This window comes from Aethalodelphis obliquidens, unplaced genomic scaffold (assembly GCF_003676395.1).
Source record: "Aethalodelphis obliquidens isolate GAN/ISIS:26980383/991018 unplaced genomic scaffold, ASM367639v1 scaffold5, whole genome shotgun sequence".
Classification (NCBI taxonomy): domain Eukaryota; kingdom Metazoa; phylum Chordata; class Mammalia; order Artiodactyla; family Delphinidae; genus Aethalodelphis; species Aethalodelphis obliquidens.
Genome location: NW_020837949.1, coordinates 18429067 through 18452804, shown reverse-complemented (window position 1 = coordinate 18452804; position 23738 = coordinate 18429067). Strand labels below are relative to the sequence as shown.

General features: G+C 39.5%; 1 protein-coding gene across 21 annotated transcripts in view; it reads right to left on the bottom strand.

The window, feature by feature from the left end:
* The window catches only part of SLC35B4 (solute carrier family 35 member B4), a 179869-nt gene that overhangs the window by 9007 nt on the left and 147124 nt on the right, over positions 1-23738 (bottom strand). For all 21 annotated transcript variants that reach the window (XM_027101873.1, XM_027101864.1, XM_027101865.1 and 18 more), the window contains 7 exons: positions 10756-10869; positions 7536-7638; positions 6307-6356; positions 3882-3963; positions 3602-3662; positions 1979-2088; positions 561-636 (listed from right to left, as the gene is read on the bottom strand). In XM_027101873.1, the coding sequence (XP_026957674.1) occupies positions 561-636; positions 1979-2088; positions 3602-3662; positions 3882-3963; positions 6307-6356; positions 7536-7638; positions 10756-10869 (596 nt within the window). The remainder of the gene's footprint in view (positions 1-560; positions 637-1978; positions 2089-3601; positions 3663-3881; positions 3964-6306; positions 6357-7535; positions 7639-10755; positions 10870-23738) is intronic.

Below are 23738 nucleotides of genomic sequence, written 5' to 3'. Positions count from 1 at the left end.
CAAAAAAAAAAAAAAAAAAAAAAAAAAAAAGTAATAGCTAACTTACACTGTAGACATTTGAACTAATTTTGTTTACTCCTGCTGCCTATCTGCCCTGTAACTAGGAAAAAGCCCTGTCATCATTTTTGTTCCTCCTTGCTCAGAGGCAGCTCGGCCTGGATCTGTGAGCAGACTGCCTTTCCCAGCAGAGAACAGGAGTAAAGAAGCTGGACTGCTGCCCAACTTCTCACGGCTCCAGTCACTGCAGTATTATTACTATTTGTTTGCATTCTCAGAACATCATACATTGCACATTCAAATGCAAACACAAATTCCACAGCAAAACACAAAATTTGAAGATACTGTCTTACTTCATTGATTGAGAAGTGCCTATAAAGGCTTTTGCTGCTGCAAGCACTGACTAATGGCACTATATTCCAGGAAGGCGGAATGGGGACTGTTTCCAGGGTGACAGATGATTTGGATAAGACCATGAAAAAAGCAGTGGTCAAGTCGAGAGTAAAATGGAGACGCTGCCTCTGAAACTGTTAGGTAATTCTACTAGATAACCCCAAACTCACCAGAATTATTGAATAGAACGGCATGGTCATAAATGTCAGAAGCCAGGAAGATGAAACCAGGAAGTGGAAGGGCATGCTAGGGGAAGAAACATTTCATGTAAATTTAAATGCAAAAACATTATAGAAGAATTAGAGTATCTTTACACTGACTGAAAGTTTTACAAGTTGTTTAACAAGCAATATCAAGAAAAGCAAGTCAGACTTATTTATTAAGTTAAAAGTATCCAGTGCTACTGACCACTTACATTGTAGGGCATGATATCAACCCCCAAATTACAGTTCTTGCCCTTTGAAGTCTGATGGTCATTACACACAAAACAAAAAAATAGAGCCAGCATCCTTTCCTCAACAAAAGGGAATGGAAAATTGAAACACACAGTCATTCTGCCCAAAGGATCTGCTACATTTTACTATTTCTACTATTTACTATAACGGATTTAAAAATTATATGGAACGTGCAGGCAGATTTTAGGGTGTTCAGGAAACTAGTGGGAAAAGAGAGTGGAGGACAATATGAAGTCAGGGATAAAGAAATGAAGACAAGAATAAGAAGAGATTGAAGAGGAAGGGGAAACAATAGGTAAGCAAAGATAAGGTGCTTGACAACAACCCACCACTACTACCACCACAATAACAAGGAATCACAGTAAACATTTACCAAGCAGTTAACTATACACCAGGTACCATGCTAAAAGAAACACGGAAACCAAACAGAATGTTCCTTTATTTTTTTAATTCCCAGCCGCATACTCTAGTTCTAAGTAAATGTCTCAAGTTGTTTGTCTGCACCTTCAGTACAAACGGTTGGCAGGGAAGGAATCCCTGAGATTACTGAATCTGGAGGCAATGATATCACCATGACCTTGAGGAGCCGGGCATTATTTCAACAGAAAAGACGGGAGAGAAAGAGGAAAGTTAGAGGAGGTGGCTCTAGATCAGCAGTTTCAAACAAGAAGCAAAAGCGTATATAATTAACTAATTAAACTCTCCACCAAAGGAATAAAGCCCATCGGAGGGACTTACTCCTCAAATCCCATCTTCCCCAACTCTCCCAAACGCCTGACCACACATATTCTCCTCGGCACGGGGTTTCTGAAACTTCTATTCCCTTTCTAGGTTTCCATAGTGGTTTTAACTTGATTTCATCTATAGGAACATTGGGTTCCTTGTCCCTTGGGGTTGTTCCTGGTTGGCAGACATGTTCTGTTCACACTGACTGATAATGATCACCTCGTGTAGAGAACTGTGGCAGCCTATTAAAAGTGCCAAAGTCCGTGGGCCCCAAAACAGTTTATTGGATAATAAATTGATCCTTCGACTACATCAGAAGGATGACATATCACATTTGAAATAACATATTACAATAACAATAACGACTCAATAATTTTCATCTTCCCTGGGTTCAAGAAACTGCTTACATTATAAAACAAAGCCTCCTTGGAGTGTTTCCCAAATTGTTTGTACAGAGTCTCTTGGAAAATACCCATCCTTGCTGACATCAGAAGAGCGAAAGTCAGTGCCCCAATACCTAAAAAGCAAACATCGAATTACAAGATGCCTGCATTTGCTAACTTCCAGATCTTTTCTTAAAGAACATTAAGTTCTACAAACATTACACACTAAATGTGCAACATGTACAAAATTTAAAAAGAAATAAAAATCAACCACAATATTACCATCCAGTCCTAAACAGTTTGCTATCTCTCTCTGTGTATATACTTAGGTAGATATTTTATGCTGAGACAGGATCATAATGAATATATAATTTTATATCTTGCTTTCTTCATGACCTTTTTCCTGGATTTTCCTTCAAGTCATTCATTAAAATTTTTTCAAAAGTATGGCTGCATATTATTCTATCATGTGGATGTACCATACTTAAATGCCTTATAATAGGAGAATGGTTAGAATACTTCCAATTATTTCATCATTAAAATCAATGTACATTCTAGTACATAAATCTTTAAACAAAATGTTGATTATTTCCTTAGGATACACTCTCATAAGGGGGATTACTGAGTCAAAGGTTGTAGACATTTTAAAAACTCAATACATACACATACTTTTTTTCCCAGAAAGGCTGTGTCAATTTACCATAAACAGTTTATATGGAAATGGTTGCCTTACTGCATCCTCAGCAGCAATGAGAATAATCATTTATTATCTTGCCAATATAAGAGACCAAAATTAAAAGGTACTGCATTTTGGTTTCAATTTGCATTTCTTTGATTACTAGACTAGCAAGGCTGAACATAAGTTTACTGAACATTAATTTTGTCCCTATGAATTGTGTGTTCATGTCTTTTGCAAGTTCTTATTGGATAAAGTATCTTTCTAATAGCTGATAAAGAGCTTTCTATGTTAAGAACAACAATCTAAAGAGATAAAGTTTCAAAGTCAAGAGGCGAGGAGAATAGTTCTTTCATTGCTACTTTTCTTCCATTTGGTCAGTCTCAATATCTTATTGCCATCACTAACTTTCCCCTCTCTATCATACACAGCAAGGGCAAAGCTCTATAGGAGTTGTTTAATTAATTCAACAAAGAGATATTTGTATTTTTAAAAACTCCCCAGGAGATTGTGATGATCCGTCAGGTTTGGGAACATTGCCATGTGGAACAGCTTATGAGGAAAATAAATCTAAGATTTAGAAATGGGTCCCTTGGAAATTTAAAGAGTCAACTGCTGTAATGTGCCCTCCTTTTGTAGAAGCTTCTGCTCAGCAGACAGATCATAAAGAAATGGATGATACTCTATTGCTCCCAGAGAGTGTGATGGACAACTAGACACAGACTTTTCTTTCTACACCAGTGGCAACCAAGACAGCATCCATGCTGTAGAACACGGTACCATGAATACAGACTTTTTTTTTTTCGTTTCTTGAACACTAAGGTTCAGAGATATATAATCCCAGATGCCTCTCTCTTCTATGGCATAATTTGTTTAGCCAAAGCTTCTTGCCAAGAAACATATCCCTTAGGAGAAACCTCTGAAAACAGAACTGCAGAGGCAATTAGCTTTATTGTAATTACTGTACTTGCCTAGAAACCACCATGCAAATGCCTGGAATCCATCATTCTCACTCGAGCTGGACTGGGAAGTCTAGGAAATAAGAAAAAATACGAGGTACAGAGACCAGAACTACATTCAAGGGGCCTCAATACAAGGGAAATATTTATGTTACCCGTTTCCCTCTACTCTTCTCTTTCAGAGATTTAAATCCTTGTATTACATGAGCATCTACATTTATTATATCATTAATAAGTACCTGGGCCCCCAAGGCAAGTAGTGAATAGAAATCATTTGTGAACAGATTCTTACCACCTGCTTTGCTGACATGAAAGTGCAAATAAATATCCCCACAGACACCAGGGCAATGGAGGTGTATTTGAATACACTGTATCTGCGAAAATAAGAAAAAGAGCACCTCAGGAGAGCACAGATACAGATTTCCACAGGACGTTGACAGTCAGATGGTGCATGAGAGTACAAGTCACCAAAACACAATCAAGGGGATCACGTCCCAGCAGAGTCCACGTAAGTCTGTGCGTGAAAAGAATCAGGATGCCGACTAGTTTCTAAACAGTGCCCTTTCTGGTGGTGGTTAAGACAGTTTGTTTCCCGTAGTTTGTGCACCAATAGATTGTTTCATCAGAAAACAAAGACAGGCCAGACATGACAGCCCATCCTGCTCTCGAGTCCGGATGAAAGCCTGCTAGATCTTAAGGGGTGCCTGTTGCTTTCCCTGGCTTCTGGGGCCCAGACCTGAGTGTGAAGAGACACAGCATGAGAGGAAGGGCGGAAGGAATATCAGGGACAAGCAGCAGGGGAGGGCACTGTCTTTACGTCTCTTAAATATTGTTTTGAAATGTTGGCATAGTTGGATAAAGCAAGTAATATGAAACTAATAGAACTATTAGCAGTAATAAGAGTGGCATTTCACATTAACTAAAATAGTATCAATTAACGTCCCTCTCAGGCTCTTGGTGATAAAGCAAAAGGCCTCAGACAGGAATGAAAAGAAGTTAAAACCTTACATCTGAAGTTTTCTACTCAAATACTTTGTATAGTTCTGGTCACAGCGCCTCAGAAAATGGCCAACGGAACTGGCTGCGGGGCAGAGCAAGGGGCCAAGCGCACCCCGCTAGAGAAGAGGGGCGGGCGAGGACACAGGCGCTGCTGCGGGCAGACAGAAACATAAGGGAACTCTCCAGTCTGCAAAGATCAGATAGGGAGGTCTCAAATTCAGGCCTAAACAATAATGAAGGGCATGGTTAAGGTGAATATAGATTTGGTCTTCAAATCCTGGAAAAGGAAACACACTATAAACTTGACGGGTGCTACTCAAGATAAACAAAAGGAGAGAATTACTAAACCATGATATTAGACAGTTAGCTTAGGGAAATTCCTGTTCTCTGGGGGATACAGACTGGAGAGAGTCAAAAAAGACTTAGAGAGATTCCAGATGACAGACTAAAAACAAGCTCTTAAGGAAAACTGCAATGTTTAAGGCCCCCCGACATTTGGGGTATGTCAGGAGAATACATTCCTTTTATAATAAGTTCTTTTGTATCCCTGCTATGCGCCAAAATCAAAGGTTGGAAAGACCACGGGTCTGTCCCAATGTGACCTTTACATTACCAAGAAGCACAGGGGTCCCTTCAAAGATAATGAACCTGACCATTACCTCCGTGTGCTTGAATAGAGAGAACCTAGAAAAGAAATCAACTACAATGGTGCTTATCTGGGGAATACATAAGCCTCAGGAGACAAAGAGCTCATGATAAGGAGCCTTTTCATGACACAGCCCTTATTACTTAAAAACTCTAGCTTCCCACACTGAATTGACAGCTACTTTCCAAGCTGGTACAGAGGGTTTTAATACTTCGGGCTGGGTACTAAATACATTGAAAAGCAGGCATCAACTTGCACGATTTTGGTCTCAACAGTGAGGATGAACTTCCCCCTGAGAAGTGTTCCAGACTGCACGGGCTGTCTCTGCCCCACACCTCTCCTCCCTGGGAGTGAGGCTCCGAATGAAGGTGAGAGACAAATGCTTGGCAACAGCATCCCAGATACTTCTGATATTTCCCAGCCGTACCCAGAGAGAGCCACTGGCCACAGTTACAAAGAAGGGTCCTGAAACTTTTCATCGCATCTTGTTTGGCCACTTGGGCCTTTGTTAGGAATTTTCTTTATAATATGTATGATTATTTCTTAGCTCATTATGTTGTACGCTTCCTAGGACAGCACTGTCCCACAGAACTCCAGGGAAGCTGGCAACGTCCCACATCTGGGCTCTCCAAGGCGGTCACCACTAGCCACATGTAGCTGCTGAGCACTTAAAATGTGACTAGTGAGATGGAGAAACTATATATTTAATTTTATTTACTTTTTAATATTTAAAATTAAATGTAAATAGTCACATGTAGCCAGTGGTGACCACGTGGGACAGTGAAGTTCTAGATCAATTGGCTTCGTAGATTAGTATGGTACTGAAGATTCAACGATGACAAGAGTTTATTAATTCTACACAGAGAATATGCTGCTCCACAGCCACAGGTGGGGCCTCTTACCTGGTCCACTGCCTCAGGAATGAGCACCACTGTCACAGACAGAACTAAGAAACAAGGCAGATGGCCAAGCACAAACTTATCGTCACTATGAGAAAAGGAATCCAGATGAGCTTATGGCTGGGGCTCAGCTTATCCTTCCTATACACAAAATATAAAAGAGTATTGTTTACCTTTTCTTCAAAATGATAATTCCTAGAATCATGTTGGCAATTAGAGAACCCTGTGAAAAGAGACAACAGAGTTTTAGTGCACTAGGGAAAGGAGATAACACAATTCAAGATAAGTATGAACAGGGGCAAGGTGGGGGAAACAGCTGGAAAGGAGGAGGTTAGGATGAATGATCAGTGAGGTACACCATGTTGCTAGGATGGCAGAAGTTACAAACCATAACGATCTACACGTAAAATAATACAACATTTTAAAGTTGACAATGAGAAGAAAAATGATCAATTCTCAATAAGGGGTCAAAGCTGAAGTTGGGCTAGCAGGAATGAAGTATGTTATAGACCTATTTTTGTCGAATTTCCCATCTGATTTATAGGAGCCTTTAACAAGCTTCTCCTCGCCCACAGTTTGACTGAATGAAGTTGTGCAGGGATCTGTCTCTTGTCTGGAAAGTTGTCAATCAATCAGCAAGTGTCTGTTGAAAGTCTGTTCTGTGATCGGTGCTCGGAAGGTCATCTCAGTCTTTATAATCAGCTCTGGAAAGTTGCTTTAAGGACAGCACATTCCATCTCACAAAAATCTCAGGCCACACAGAAAAGTTATCATTCCAATTTTTACCTATTTTGCATTCTTCTGCAATCCTAACTATATTCCCTCTTGAGTTTCTTTCCTGTTCTTCTGGGAACACTTTGTTCTTATTTATATACAAACTAGCTCTCCCACCATGCATGAGGCAAAGATGAAAACCTCTGCTGCTTTGGGAGAAACCCTACCTTCATCAAGAATTTCCTTTTATGTAATTATCTGAAGTCTCTATTTTCAAAAAAAATCAGAAAAGAGAAGTATCTATATCATGTACTAGAAGTCAACGTAATTTCATGGAAGAAACAAAGAGTGATGAGAAATAAGTTAAATAACATTCATAGCAAGAACGAATATAAAACCAACCAGATGAAGAAAATTAAAGGTACAATCTGTTATCCGGGGAAATTTTAACCTTCCTTTTATTAATCACCTGTAAGACCTCTGATAAATAAAAGTAAACCACCCACTTTCATATTTTTTTGCCCTATTTCTCAGATGAAAGCCAGCCTCTGCTCATTCACCCATGAGACCTATTCTTACACCCTAGACTTTACTCCTTATAGGCTCTTTCTACTTTTGTCATGTGTTTAATGGACCCACTTGGCTGCATTTTCCAGAGGAACATGTTCACATGAGCCGGCAGACTTACAGATCTAAATATCATGTGCAGGGGCATGGCGATGTTGAGATTCAGGGCGTAGTTGTTGACCACGCTGACGGTGAAGAACATGGTCACCATTATGGCGTAGTACCTGAGAGGCAGAGACGACAGCTCATCACACAGGATCCACGATTTCAAGAAAATCAAGTAGAGAAGGAAATACATATTTTTGGTTTAAAAAGTCTTGTGCTTATTTCCTCTGGATTAAAAGATCGTATCACTATTGTCATGTGAAGTCAAGCACCAAGTACATATGAAAATACTTCACAAAGCCAGAATAACGTGGAAAAAGTTTGAACTATAGAATGTGTTCCAAGAAACACTATTTTAGTATTTTTCTAGTATGTACAGCAACTATAAATGAGGCTTCAAAAAGAGTTACCTGATAGACAGCAATAGGTTTTTTAAAGTGAATGGATAATTTTTATTATTGTATCAGTTCTTTGTATATAATTTTCATGTAGCTCTAAAGAACTTAAAAATTGTTAAACTCTCAAATATTTCCTCTATACACTTGTTTATACTATTAATTTTCACTGTTTCTAAAGAAAAGATGTGCTAAGTCAAGGCTTACTTTCACCCTAGCAACTGTTAAAATTATCCTACCTTGAACCAGTGGCCTCCAAATTAATGAGGGCATCATTTGACTTGCATAGATTTGTATTTAAAATTAGGGCCCCTGTTTTTTGAGAATGTATAGGTCTTTAAATAATAATAAAAAGCAAAAACTAAAAGAAATCCAGGAACTCTAATCATTTAGAAAGATAAAGGGATGAACACAAATAACAAGTTATAAATAAATTAATTAATTACATAATTTTTAAGATGCCTTTCATACATATCAGCTTAAACCATTTAAAATGCCGTTTTTTGGTAGGTCAAAAGGGGTTGAACATCAGCAATTTCATATGATTCAACCTAATACATTCAACAAGGGAAAAATAATATTTGAAGTACATGGCTAAAGAATGCAGGGCAAAGGTGAATAAGTGGTTCCACATTCTTCAGGAATTGTCGAAAGTCTTTGAGCACAGATCCCCATCCTTTTCACCTTTGCACATCTGGAGAAGGTGACAGCAGTGAGTCTCAAGTTATCTTCCCTGACAAGAACCAATTTTGCGTTCCTGGTGAGGTAGGGGGCTATCTGCCCGTGCACACCAGGGCTAAAAGAACACAGTCTGGAAAGTCTGAAGAGCTTTACAATGAATGCAGAACACAGTAATACACACATGCAAAGTTACTGGTGAGAACTACTTCACAGCTTATAAATAATATACTGCTGGTGATTTCACAAGCTTTCTTGCCCTATTTTCCTAGTTCAGTCTTGAAAAGATGCCATCTGGAGATAGAGGTCATCAAGTTCTTTCAGGATAATTAATTCCAACTATTCCACATCACTGCCTACATAGTATTGCCTAGAAATCGCTCATGGGGATGAATGACAAGAGCAAGATTTTGATTACGGCTTCCCAGATAGAAAATAAAATAGGCGGCACGAATTGCACACATGGGAGCATGGTTGTTAGGGCAGGTTCACGGGGAGCCTCCAAGGGCAGGTTAGGGAGTTTGGGCTTCACTTTGAATCTAACGGTGACCTGAGTGCATGTGGAGTGGGTGTCGTGATACAATGGTAGGAAGTTGAAATGGAGGGATGAAGAGGTGATAGGCAGGAGGTCAGCCAACCAGGCTATTATTATAAAAGTCATGGCAAGAGTGAATACGTTCCTGAACTGTGCTAGTGGCAGCCAGAGAAGAAAGAAATAGTGGAAGGAGGAGGGAAAGGACCAGAGGAATCAAAAAATGCTGGGGTTCCTACTCTGATATAAATGCTGGTCTTGGGAGCAGAAAGTTTTATGCAGATACTAAAGCCAATGGGGGAAGGGAAAGTCTTCAGAATATTTAGCATCACCTTGGGATATTTAAAAATACAATATTAGTAACAAAATTCAGCCAGATTTTCTACAGCGGGCTACTCAGGAAGGCTGCAAAATAACACCAATGAATCTTAGCCAGTCCTTGGATGCATTCACACCAGAACGTCCCTCTCAAAGGGATTAAGTGACACTATCCTACTAAATACAACTGGATGGATTACACTTTGTGTGTGTGTGGTTCTTTCTTTTAATTTAACAACAAGGACCTATTGTACAGCACAGGGAACTCTACTCAGTATTCTGTAATAACCTATACAGGAAAAGAATCTGAAAAAGAATGGATATATGTATAACTGAATCACTTTGCTGTACACCTGAAACTAACACATTGCAAATCAACTATACCCCAATATAAAACAAAAATAAAATTAAATTTAAAAAATACACTTTGAGGGCTTCCCTGGTGGCGCAGTGATTGAGAGTCCGCCTGCCGATGCAGGGGACACGGGTTCGTGCCCCGGTCCGGGAAGATCCCACATGCCGCGAAGCGGCTGGGCCCGTGAGCCATGGCCGCGGAGCATGCCCATCCGGAGCCTGTGCTCCGCAACGGGAGAGGCCACAACAGTGAGAGGCCCGCGTACCGCAAAAAAAAAAAAAAAAAAAAATACACTTTGATTTCAAGTCTCTCACAGCAAGAATGCTGTTTTCAATACACTGTTCGTTATAAGATCTGCCCTGTTTTCTGTTTGGCTCCATGAGTACAGTTATGCAAATTTGGACTAATGGATGGAGGTCTGGAAGCAACAATTTTACCTTAGCTTGCAGTTCATTTTCTTTTGATTGAGGTGACAGTCACATAACATAAAATCCACCATTTTAAAGTGAACAATTCGGTGGCATTTAGTACACTTACAATGTTGTGTAACTACCACCTCTATCTCCAAAAGCCATTAGTCTTTTAAAAGTAACAATGATACCACTCTTAACATATTTGATAACTTTACCAACAAGAGGAAAATATGCATAACTGGTTAAAAATTGGTTGTCACACCAGGCCTTTGACCATATACCAGACAGACACAGACAGACACACGCACACATATATATAGTTGCCTCCATCAGAGTTATTTTAAGTGTCATGGCAGGAATTTTATTCTAAGAATAGGCTCCCTGCAGTGTCACAATGTATTAAATTCAGAAAATGAATTATTCTACTGATATATTTGGTACCAATCTTATAAAACGATGCCTCATATTCCTTTTGTATACATACCAGAAAAGCTCTTAACTTAGAAAAAAAAAAAAGGCTAAAAAGAGACTTCAATGCGCCATACCTTATTGGGATAGCTGGATGCTTCCTTCCCAAGTCAGCTTCAAAGAGGAAGCCTTCCACAGCGATAAATAAAAATTGTGCAAATGTCACGATGTTCCCGCATCCTGGATGCTTCCTGTGTAGTGAATAAAAAGAAAAAAAAAAAAGACACAGAAAACTGAGATAAAGAGCACTAAGAATTGTTTTATTCATAGTTCAGAATAACAGGGAAGATGGATTTCTGTTACCCATTGTCCTTCTTTATCTCAGTTTTCATATCCCACGGATCACACACACTTAGCAACAGACCCACAGAGAAGAACGTCAGCTTTCTTCCTTTACTCTTGCACGGGTATAGCAGGCCATGAGTAAGAATGATAACGCTCGTTCCTAGAACTATGATACAATTTTCCCGGTAAACTGTAGGAAGTTGGTCACAGGTTCTCGTTGAGATCCTCACTTAACCAAGAGGGCTTTAGTCCAGATCCTCGTCAGCTTGGGCACAAGGCCCAAGGACAGAAACATGCTCAGATCTCCTGTAATGTTTACATATCCTCCCAACCAGGATATCTCCGAGACTGCTGTCAATCAAAGACTCCTACCCAGTGTTAATGACAGGGATGTTACCTTAGACAGAATCCCCATGGGGGCAACAATGGTGGGGGGCTGGGGGCGGAATCTTACTATTTTTCTAAGTATAAAGCAAGGGTTATACGTACAGCACATAAGTCCATATACAGTGTACCTGCAGAGAGATGATTAGGAAAAAATGTCTACAAAGGGTCTTTGGTGGGGGCGGGGGGAGGGCCAATAATGAAGACAGGACTGAGGAGCACTGCTGCTGTCTTACTAGTCTCCACCACCCTTAACACAAATGTATCAGGGATTCAACAAACATTCGTGGAATTCAGTGGAACCTCTTCAGTGATCTACTCAAGGGTTGGGGAATCTTCCACAGTGACCGTTACGAGCCAATCTACAAGGTAGAAAAGTTCCTCTGACATCAATCCCTCTTGAGGCACTCTGTGACAGTTAGTTACTTCAAATGTTGTGGTTTTCTTGAGCTTGTCCTCCATGAGGCACTGCCCAATCATTGGAAGAAGGACAAAGTGAGCAGCTGTCTTTGTTCTCCTGAGGCCTCCAGAGTTCCCACATTACCAATAAACGCATATTACGAAATATAGTGCCCTGTTCTGCATTTTCATCTTAACCAAAGACATTTACCCAAACCTACTGATGAGAGGGATTTAACTGTATTATTATATATTAATATAATGCTATTTATTAAAAACAACTCCATTCTCTACTGGTGTTATTAATATTAAACAGCAGTGCCAAGGATCACATTCTTAAATACTCCCATGAGGCATAAAAATAAACAACGCCAAGCCTAAGCCATTCCTGTGCTCACCGTCAGAAGCGAACTCCTGTTCCGCTTTAGGCTCTACTACCTATGAAGGTGTCCTTGAAAACTACTGCTCCATATCCAATTCAGCGTTTTCTTCTAGCACGCCTTATGTTTGAGGGACAGGGCTAAACGTTGCAGGAATCCATAAATAACCATGTAAGACATTTCCCTCAGTCTAGGAGCTAATTAAAACCATTAGCCTAAGTATGACTGACAGAAGAAGGAACCTTAGCTCCAGATAGCTCCTAGCACAGTGCTTTTCAACCCTGGCCAGGCTGCTCTTTAATAACCATAAGCCTGAGAAGCCTCCCCCTCCCAGGTGGGGTGGGGCTCTAGATTTGAGGGCTGGGAGGTGTGTGTGTGTGTGTGTGTGTGTGTGTGAGAGAGAGAGAGAGAGAGAGAGAGAGGGGGAGAGAGAGAGAGAGAGAGAGGGAGAGAGAGAGAGAGTCATAGGGTTGAGAGCCAGTCCACAGTGCTTAAAAGCACACAATGACACGCAGGATATCCAGCTATGCTGCTAACCTTATGACAGTAGAAGTTTATTACCCTAAGTTTAGTTTGCTTATCTTTAAAACGGGAACAGTATTAGGGCCTATCTCATTGGTTTATTGTAGAGTAAATAAACCAGTCCCTGAAACACACTTAACAGGGGGGAAAAGGCAAAAACTAAAACACTAGGATACCTTCAATCTAAGTATAGGAACCCTTTTAAAGACATTTATGTTGAGCAATTTTTACCTGTAAAAAAAGAAGTGATGTGTTTTTAACGTCATAGGATTCAATGAGAAAATATACATAAATCGCCAAGCACAAGACTTAGTCCAAAAAGAGCTCATTATACTTCTTGTTTTCCCTTCCATTTTCTCTTTCCTGAAAGCTTAGGACAATTCAATTAAAGAGTAATTATCAAGAACCTATTGTGTATGCAGGTAGGTGCTGGCTGAGAGGGAGCTGCCAATTGAATGAGACCTGATCCCTGCCAAACACCGAACGTGAGACAGTAGGAACCCAGTGCCCTGTGGGGATGGTTAGAGGACCGTTGTATTCATCTTCACACCACCAATCTCTGCGCACCGAGTCTGGCTTTCACCCAAGCAACTGAATGAATGTGGATGCCTCACTTTAAGCAAACATGATCTAGAATATGAGGACTGTATGAAAGTTAAAAATAAACTATTTTGAAAAGTGATTCACTTTTAAAGTGTATTCTTCATAGGATGTTGTAAAAGGCATCATAACAGGATCGTATCAAGGTGGCAGAGGAGTAGGACATGGAGCTCACCTTCTCCCACAAATGCATCAAAAATACATCTACATGTGGAACAATTCTCACAGAATATCTGCTGAACGCTGGCAGAAGACCTCAGACTCCCAAAAGGGCAAGAAAATCTCCACATAACTGAGTAGGGCAAAAGAAAAAAGAACAAAAGAGAGAGAAAGGAATCTGGATGGGATCTGCACCCCTTTTGGGGAGCTGTGAAGGAGGAAAGGTTCCTGCACCCGGGGAAGTCCCCTCACTGGCAGCAAAATCAGCTGGGACAGAGAGGGAACTTCAGAGCCTCGGAGGAGAGTGCGGCACCCTGTTTGCAGAGAGAGACCTGCATAGAAGGTCAGTGCTGCCAGCACTCCCCAGCTTGGGTTGCTTGTCCACTGGGGAGAGTCGGGGCTGGGTGCTGAGGCTCAGGCTTCGGAGGTCAGACCCCGGGGAGAGGACTGGTGTTGGCTGTGTGGAGACAGCCAGCACACGCGGAGGAAAGAGACAGCAAATATCCAAACCCAAAACCACCCTCACGCCAAAAAAAATTAAACCCACACAAGCTACGCAGGGACACTGCCACATATAAATAGCCCTCCAAGACTACAGTAGATAATTGTTTCTCCTAAACTCACACAGTAAGAGAAATACAAGCAAAATGAAGAAGCAGAGGAACTACTCCCAGTTAAAAGACCAAGAGAATTCCCCTGAAGGAACAAACAATGAAACAGACCTCATCAGTCTAATAGATGCCAAGTTCAAAAAACGGGTAATGAAAATACTGAAAGAATTAAGAAAGGCTATTGACAGGAATGCAAATTACTGTAAAAAGGAACTAGAAACTATAAGGAGGAGCCAAGAAAAATTTAAAAATTCGTTTGCCAAGACGAAAGCTGAGGTAAAGGCAATGAATAGAATGAATAATACAGAAGAAAGAATAAGTGATCTGGAAGACAGAATAATGGAAATTACCCAATCAAAACAGCAGACAGAAAGCCAAATGAAAAAAAGAAAAAATGAAAGCAATAAAAGAGACCTGTGGGATAATATAAAGCATGCCAATCTACATATAATAGGGATGCCAGAAGGAGAAGAAAGAGAAAAGGGGGTTAAAAATGTATTTGAAGAAATTATGGCTAAAAGCTTCCCAAACCTAAAGAAGGAAACAGATATCCAAATACAGGAAGCACAGAGGGTCCCAAACAAGATGAACCCAAACAGGCCTTCACCAAGACATATAATAAAAATGGGCAAAGTTAAAAAGAGGATTCTAAAGACAGCAAGAGAAAAACAAAGAGTTAATTACAAGGGAACCCCCCATAAGGCTATCAGCTGATTTCTCTACAGAAAACACTGAGGGCCAGAAGGGAGTAGCAAAATATATTCAAAGTCTTGAAAGGGAAAGATCTGCAGCCCAGAATATTCTACCCAGCAAGATTATCATTTAGAATAGGAGGAGAAATAAAGAATTTCTCAGATAAGCAAAAACTAAAAGAATACAGCAATTCTAAAGCTATCTTAAAAGACATATTGAAAGGTCTGCTCTAAATAGAAAAGAAGCAAGAAGATACAAGGAGGAAATCACAACTGGAAAGTAAATCACTTAGCCAGTATACAGATCAAAAAGAAAAAACAAAACCTACTTGTGAAAGTGATGATAAACAAAAGGAACAGCAAAAGGATAAACATGAAGATGTAAAAAAGATGTCAAAATCATAAAATGTGGGGAAGGAGGGTAAGAAAATGCAGATTCTTTTTTTTTTTAGAATATGCTTGAGCCTATATGACTACCCATCTAAAGCAAGCAGATACAGGAAAGGGGGTTAACATACTTGAATAACAGGGCAACCACAAATCAAAAACATACAATAGATTCACAAAAACCAAAAAGAACACAAGCATAAAAGGAAATCACCAAACCACAAACAGAAAAACAAAGAAGATACAAAGAATCAACTGGAAAACAAAATTTAAAATGGCAATAAATACATATGTATCAATAATTACCTTAAATGTCAATGAACTGAATGCTCCAATCAAAACACATAGAGTGGTAGACTGGATTAAATAAACAAGAGCCTACAATATGCTGCCTACAAGAGACCCACCTTAGGGCAAAGGACACACATGGATTGACAGTGAGGGGATGGAAAAAGATATTTCATGTAAACGGAAATGACAAGAAAGCAGGAGTTGCAATACTCATATCAGACAAAATAGACTTTAAAGCAAAGGCTATAAATAAAGATAAAGAGGGACGCTATATAATGATAAAAGGATCAATACAAGAAGAGGATTTTACACTTGTCAACATATATGTACCTAATATAGGAGCACCCAAATACATAAAACAAATACTAATAGACAAAGGGAGAAATTGATGAGAATACAATAATAGTAGGAGACTTTAACACCTTGCTCACATCAATGGAGAGAGATGCTAAATGATACAACAGAACAGTTATATTTAATTGATATTTGCAGGACATTACATCAAAAAAAACCCCAGAACACACATTCTTTTCAAGTGCACATGCAACATTCTCTAGGAACGACCACATAGTAGGGCACAAGACTCACCACAACAAATTTAAGAGTATAGAAATTATTTCAAGCATCTTCTCTGACCACAACAGTATGAAACTAGAAATCAACCACAGGAAAAGAACTGAGGAAGAATAAAAAAAAACGATTAAATGGGGACTAAACAACATGCTACTAAAAAACCAATGGGTCAACAAGGAAATCAAAAAGGAAATTAAAAATTACCTTGATACAAATGACAATGAAAACACAACCATACAAAATCTATGAGATGCAGCAAAAGCAGTTCTTAGAGGGAAGTTCATAGCAATACAGGCCTTCCTCAAAAAATAAGAAAAATTTCAAATAAACAATCTAACCTACCACCTAAAAGAATCAGAAAAAGAAGAATAAACAAAACCTAAAGTCAACAGAAGGAAGGAAATAATAAAGATTGGGAAGGAAATAAATAAGATAGAGATTTAAAAGACAATAGAAAAAAATCAATAAAACCAAGAGCTAGTTCTTTGAAAGGGTAAACAAAACTGACAAATCTCTGGCCAGGCTCACCAAGAAGAAAAGAGAGAGAACCCAAATAAACAAAATAAGAAATGAAAAAGAAGAAAGCACAAGTGATACCACAGAAATACAAAAAAACATAAGAAAATACTATAAAAAATTATATACCAACAAATTTGACAACCTAGAAGAAATGGACAACTTTCTAGAAACATACAGCCCACCACACTGAATCAAGAAGAAATACATTATTTGAACAGACCAATCACTAGAAGCGAAATAGAATCTGCAATTTAAAAATACGCCCACGGGGCTTCCCTAGTGGCGCGGTGGTTTAGAGTCTGCCTGCCGATGCAGGGGACACAGGTTCGTGCCCCAGTCTGGGAAGATCCCACATGCCATGGAGCAGCTGGGCCCGTGAGCCATGGCTGCTGAGCCTGCGCGTCCGGAGCCTGTGCTCTGCAATGGGAGCAGCCACAACAGTGAGAGGCCCGCGTACCACAAAATAAAAATAAATAAATTTAAAAAGTAAAATAAAATAAAAATATGCCCTACAGGGACTTCCCTGGTGGCCCAGTGGTTAAGACTTCACCTTCCAATGCAGAGGGTGTGGGTTCGATCCCTGCTCAGGGAGCTAAGATCCCACATGCCTCATGGCCAAGAAACCAAAACACAAAACAGAAAGAAATATTGTAATGAATTCAATAAGACTTTAAAAATGGTCCATATCAAAAAAAACTTAAAAACAAAAAAACTCCCTACAAACAAAAGTCCAGAACCAGATGGCTTCACAGGCAAATTCTACCAAACATACAAAGAACTTATACTGATCGTTCTCAAACTCTTCCAAAGGATTGAAGAGGAGGGAACACTCCCACAGACATTTTATGAAGCCACCATCACCCTGATATCAAAACCAAAGATACCACCAAAAAAAGAATATTACAGGCCAATGTCTTTGATGAATATAGATGCAAAAATTCTCAACAAAATATTAGCAAATTGATTCCAACAACACATAAAAAAGATCATACACCACAATCAAGTGGGATTCATGCCAAGTTCACAAGGATGGTTCAACATAGGCAAATCAATCAATGTAATATACCACATTAACAAAAGAAAAGTCAAAAACCAAATAATCATCTCAACAGATGCAGAAAAAGCATTTGACAAAATTCAACATCCATTCATGATAAAAACTCTTACCAAAGTGGGTATAGAAGGAACACATCTCAACATAATAAAAGCCATTTATGACAAACCCACAGCCAATATAATACTCAATGATGAAAAGCTGAAAGCCTTCCTGCTAAAATCTGGAACAAGACAAGGATGCCCATTCTCACCACTTCTATTCAACACAGTATTGGAAGTCTTAACCACAGCAACCAGACAAGAAAAAGAAATAAAACGTATTCAGATTGGAAGGAAAGAGGTAAAATTATCACTATACGCAGATGACATGATACTATATATAGAAAACCTTAAGGACTCCACACAAAAACTACTAGATCTAATAAATGAATTCAACAAAGTAGCAGGATACAAGATTAACATTCAGAAATCAGTTGCATTTCTTTATGCTAACAATAAAATATCAGAAAGGGAATGTACAAAAGCAATACCTTTCAAAAATCACACACACAGACACAAGGAATAAAACTGACCAAGGAGATGAAAGACTTATACGCTGAGAACTATAAAACATTAATAAAGGGACTTCACTGGTGGCGCAGTGGTTGAGAATCTGCCTGCCAGTGGAGGGGACATGGGTTCGATCCCTGGTCCAGGAAGATCCCACATGCACCGGAGCAACTAAGCCCGTCTGCCACAACTACTGAGCCTACGCTCTAGAGCCCTCAAGCCACAACTACTGAGCCCACGTGCCACAACTTCTGAAGCCATTGTGCCCAGAGCCCGTGCTCGGCTACAAGAGAAGCCACTGCAATGAGAAGCCTGCACACCACAAAAAAGAGTAGCCTCTGCTTGCTGGAACTAGAGAAAGCCTGCATGCAGCAATGAAGAACCAACAGAGCCAAAAAAAAAAAAAAAGACTTAAACATAAGACATGACACCATAAAATTCTTAGAAGAGACCATAGGCAAATCATTCTCTGTAATATATCACACCAATGTTTTCGTAGGTTAGTCTCCCAAGGCAACAGAAGTAAAAACAAAATAAACAAATGGTACCTAATCCAACTTACAAGCTTTTGCATAGCAGAGGAAACCATAAAAGCAAAACAAAACAAAGAAAAGACAACCTACGGAATTGGAAAAAATATCTGCAAATTATGCAACTGACAAGGGCTTAATCTCCAAAGTATACAAACAGCTCATACAACTGGACAACAACAACAAAACAACCCAATTGAAAAATGGGCAGAAGACCTTAATAGACAATTCTCCAAAGAAGACATACATATGGCCAGTAGGCACATGAAAAGATGCTCAGCATCACTAATTATTAGAGAAATGCAAATCAAAACTACAATGAGGTACCACCTCACACTGGTCAGAATGGCCATCATTAAAAAGTCTACCAATAACAACTGCTGGAGAGGGTGTAGAGAAAAGGGAACCCTCCTACACTGTTGCTGGGAATGTAAATTGGTGCAGCCACGATGGAAAACAGTATGGAAGTTCCTCAGAAAACTAAAAATAGAATTACCATATGATCCAGCAATCCCACTCCTGGGCAAATACCTAGACAAAATTATAATTCAAAAAGATACATGAGTAGGACCTGTGAAGAAGGGGAGAGGCAGCATGTGGAAAGGAGGGCCTCTGGAGTGTGGTGTTACACAGTTTGCAGAGCACACTGGACACAGCAAAAAATTAGAATATCTTCAGAGGAACTCAAGAGAGTGATCAACATTAATGTGTCAGAAGATCGGAGGAAGAACCAAGATGGCGGAGTAAAAAGACGTGCTCTCACTCCCTCTTGCGAGAACACCAGAATCACAACTAGCTGCTGGACAATCATCGACAGGAAGACACTGAAACCCACCAAAAAAGATACCTCACATCCAAAGACAAAGGAGAAGCCACAATGAGATGGTAGGAGGGGCGCAATCACAGTAAAATCAAATCCCATAACTGGTGGGTGGGTGACTCACAGACTGGAGAACACTTATACCACAGAAGTCCACACACTGGAGTGAAGGTTCTGAGCCCCATATCAGGCTTCCCAACCTGGGGATCTGGCAACGGGAGGAGGAATTCCTAGAGAATCAGACTTTGAAGCCTAGTGGGAATTCATTACAAAACTTCAACAGGATTGGGGGAAACAGAGACTCCACTCTTGGAGGGCACACACAAAATAGTGTGCGCATCGGGACCCAGGGGAAGGAGCAGTGACCCCATAGAAGACTGAACCAAATGTACCTGATAGTGTTGGAAGGTCTCCTGCAGAGGCAGGGGGTGGCTCTGTTTCACCGTGGGGACAAGGACACTGGCAGCAGAAGTTCTGGGAAGTACTCCTTGGCATGAGCCCTCCCAGAGTCTGTCATTAGCCCCACCAAAGAGCCCAGGTAGGCTCCAGTGTTGGGTTGCCTCAGGCCACACAACCAACAGGGAGGGAACCCAGCCCCACCCATCAACAGTCAAGTGGATTAAAGTTTTACTGAGCTCTGCCCACCAGAGCAACAGTCAGCTCTACCCACCACCAGTCCCTCCCATCATGCTTCCTAGATAGCCTCATCCACCAGAGGGCAGACAGCAGAAGCAAGAAGAACTACAATCCTGCAGCCTCTGGAACAAAAACCACATTCACAGAAAGATAGAAAAGATGAAAAAGCAGAGGACTATATACCAGATGAAGGAACAAGGTAAAACCCCAGAAAAACAACTAAATGAAGTGGAGATAGGCAACCTTCCACAAAAAGAATTCAGAATAACAATAGTGAAGATGATCCAGGACCTCAGAAAAAGAATGGAGGCAAAGATCGAGAAGATGCAAGAAATGTTGAACAAAGACCTAGAAGAATTAAAGAACAAACAAACAGAGATAAACAATACAATAACTGAAATGAAAACTACACTAGAAGGAATCAATAGCAGAATAACCAAGGCAGAAGAACGGATAAGTTACCTGGAAGACAGAATGGTGCAATTCACTGCTGCAGAATATACTAAAGAAAAAAGAATGAAAAGAAATGAAGACAGCCTAAGAGACCTCTGGGACAACATTAAACACAACAACATTAGCATTATAGGGGTCCCAGAAGGAGAAGTGAGGGAGAGAGGACCAAAAAATTGGTCGAAAATTTCCCTAACAGGGGAAAGGAAATAGCCACCCAAGTCCAGGAAGCGCAGTGAGTCCCATACAGGATAAACCCAAGGAGAAACACACCGAGACACATAGGAATCAAATTGGCAAAAATGAAAGACAAAGAAAAATTATTGAAAGCAGCAAGGGAAAAATGACAAATAGCATACAAGGGAACTCCCATAAGGTTAACAGCTGATTTCTCAGCAGAAACCCTACAAGCCACAAGGGAGTGGCATGATATACTTAAAGTGATCAAAGGGAAGAACCTACAACCAAGATTACTCTGCCCGGCAAGGATCTCATTCAGATTCGATGGAGAAATCAAAACCTTTACAGACAAGCAAAAGCTAAGAGAATTTGGCACCACCAAACCAGCTCTACAACAAATGCTAAAGGAACTTCTCTAAGTGGGAAACACAAGAGAAGAAAAGGACCTACAGAAACAAACCCAAAACAATTTAGAAAATGCTCAAAGGAACATACATATTGATAATTACCTTAAACGTGAATGGATTAAATGCTCCAACCAAAAGACACAGGCTTGCTGAATGGATGCAAAAACAAGTCCCATATATATGCTGCCTAAAAGAGACCCACTTCAGACCTAGGGACACATACAGACTGAAAGTGAGGGGATGGAAAAAGATTTTCCATGCAAATGGAAATCTAAAGAAAGCTGGAGTAGTTATACTCATATCAGGTAAAATAAACTTTAAAATGAAGAATGTTACAAGAGACGAGGAAGGACACTACATAATGATCAAGGGATCGATCCAAGAAGATATAACAATTATAAATATATATGCACCCAACATAGGAGCACCTCAATACATAAGGAAACTGCTAACAGCTATAAAAGAGGAAATCGACAGTAATGCAATAATAGTGGGGGACTTTCACACCTCACTTACACCAATGGACAGATCACCCAAAATGAAAATAAATAAGGAAACAGAAAAGATTTAAATGACACAACAGACCAGATAGATTTGATATTTATAGCACATTGCATCCAAAAACAGCAGATTACACTTTCTTCTCAAGTGCGCACGGAACATTTTCCAGGATAGATCACATCTTGGCTCACAAATCAAGCCTTGGTAAATTTAAGAAAATTGAAATCATATCAAGCATCTTTTCTGACCACAATGCTATGAGATTACAAATGAATTACACACACACACACAAAACGTAAAAACACACAATCACATGGAGGCTAAACAATACGTTATTAAATAAGCAAGAGATCACTGAAGAAATCAAACAGGAAATCAAAAAATACCTAGAGGCAAATGACAAAACACGATGATCCCAAACCTATGGGATGCAGCAAAAGCAGTTCTAAGGGTGAAGTTTATAGCTATACAAGCCTACCTGAAGAAACAAGAAAAATCTCAAGTAAACAATCTAACCTTACACCTAAAGGACCTAAAGGACCAAACAAAACCCAAAGCTAGCAGAAGGAAAGAAATCATAAAGATCCCAGCAGCAATAAATGAAATAGCAACAAATAAAACAATAGCAAAGATCAATAAAACTAAAAGCTGGTCCCTTAAAATAAAGAAAATTGATAAACCATTAGCCAGACTCATCAAGAAAAAGAGGGAGAGGACTCAAATCAATAAAATTAGAAATGAAAAAGGAGAAGTTACAACAGACACCACAGAAATACAAAGCATCCTAAGAGACTACGACAGGCAACTCTATGCCAATAAAATGGAAACCTGGAAGAAATGGACAAATTCTTAGAAAGGTATAACCTCCCAAGACTGAACCAGGAAGACAGAGAAAATATGAACAGACCAATCACAAGTAATGAAATTGAAACTGTGATTAAAAATCTTCCAACAAACAAAAGTCCAGGACCAGATGGCTTCACAGGTGAATTCTATCAAACATTTAGAGAAGAGCTAACACCCATCTTTCTCAAACTCTTCCAAAAAATTTCAGAGGAATGAACACTCCCAAACTCATTCTATGAGGCCACCACCACCCTGATACCAAAACCAGACAAAGATACTACAAAAAAAGAAAATTACAGACCAATATCACTGAGGAATATAGATGCAAAAATCCACAACAAATTACTAGCAAACGGAATCCAACAACACATTAAAAGGATCATACACCATGATCAAGTGGGATTTATCCCAGGATGCAAGGATTCTTCAATATACGCAAATCAATGTGATACACCATTTTAACAAATTGAAGAATAAAAACCATATGATCATCTCAATACATGCAGAAAAAGCTTCTGACAAAATTCAACACCCATTTATAATAAAAACTCTCTAGAAAGTGGGCATAGAGGGAACCTACTTCAACATAATAAAGGCCATATACAACAAACCCACAGCAAACATCATTCTCAATAGTGAAAAACTGAAAGCATTTCCTCTAAGATCAGGAATGATGTCCACTCTCACCACTATTATTCAACACAGTTTTGGAAGTCCTAGCCATGGCAATCAGAGAAGAAAAAGAAATAAAAGGAATACAAATTGGAAAAGAAGTAGTAAAACTATCACTGTTTGCAGATGACATGATACTATACATAGAGAATTCTAAAAATGCCACCAGAAAACTACTAGAGCTAATTAATGAATTTGGTAACGTTGCAGGATACAAAATTAATGCACAGAAATCTCTTGCATTCCTATAGACTAATGATGAAAAATCTGAAAGAAAAATTAAGGAAACACTCCCATTTACCATTGCAACAAAAAGAATAAAATACCTAGGAATAAACCTACCTAGGCAGACAAAAGACCTGTATGCAGAAAACTATAAGACACTGATGAAAGAAATTAAAGATGATACCAACAGATGGAGAGATATACCATGTTCTTGGATTGGAAGAATCAATATTGTGAAAATGACTCTACTACCCAAAGCAATCTACAGATTCAATGCAATCCCTATCAAATTACCAATGGCATTTTTTACGGAACTAGAACAAATCATCTTAAAATTTATATGGAGACACAAAAGACCCCGAATAGCCAAAGCAGTCTTGAGGGAA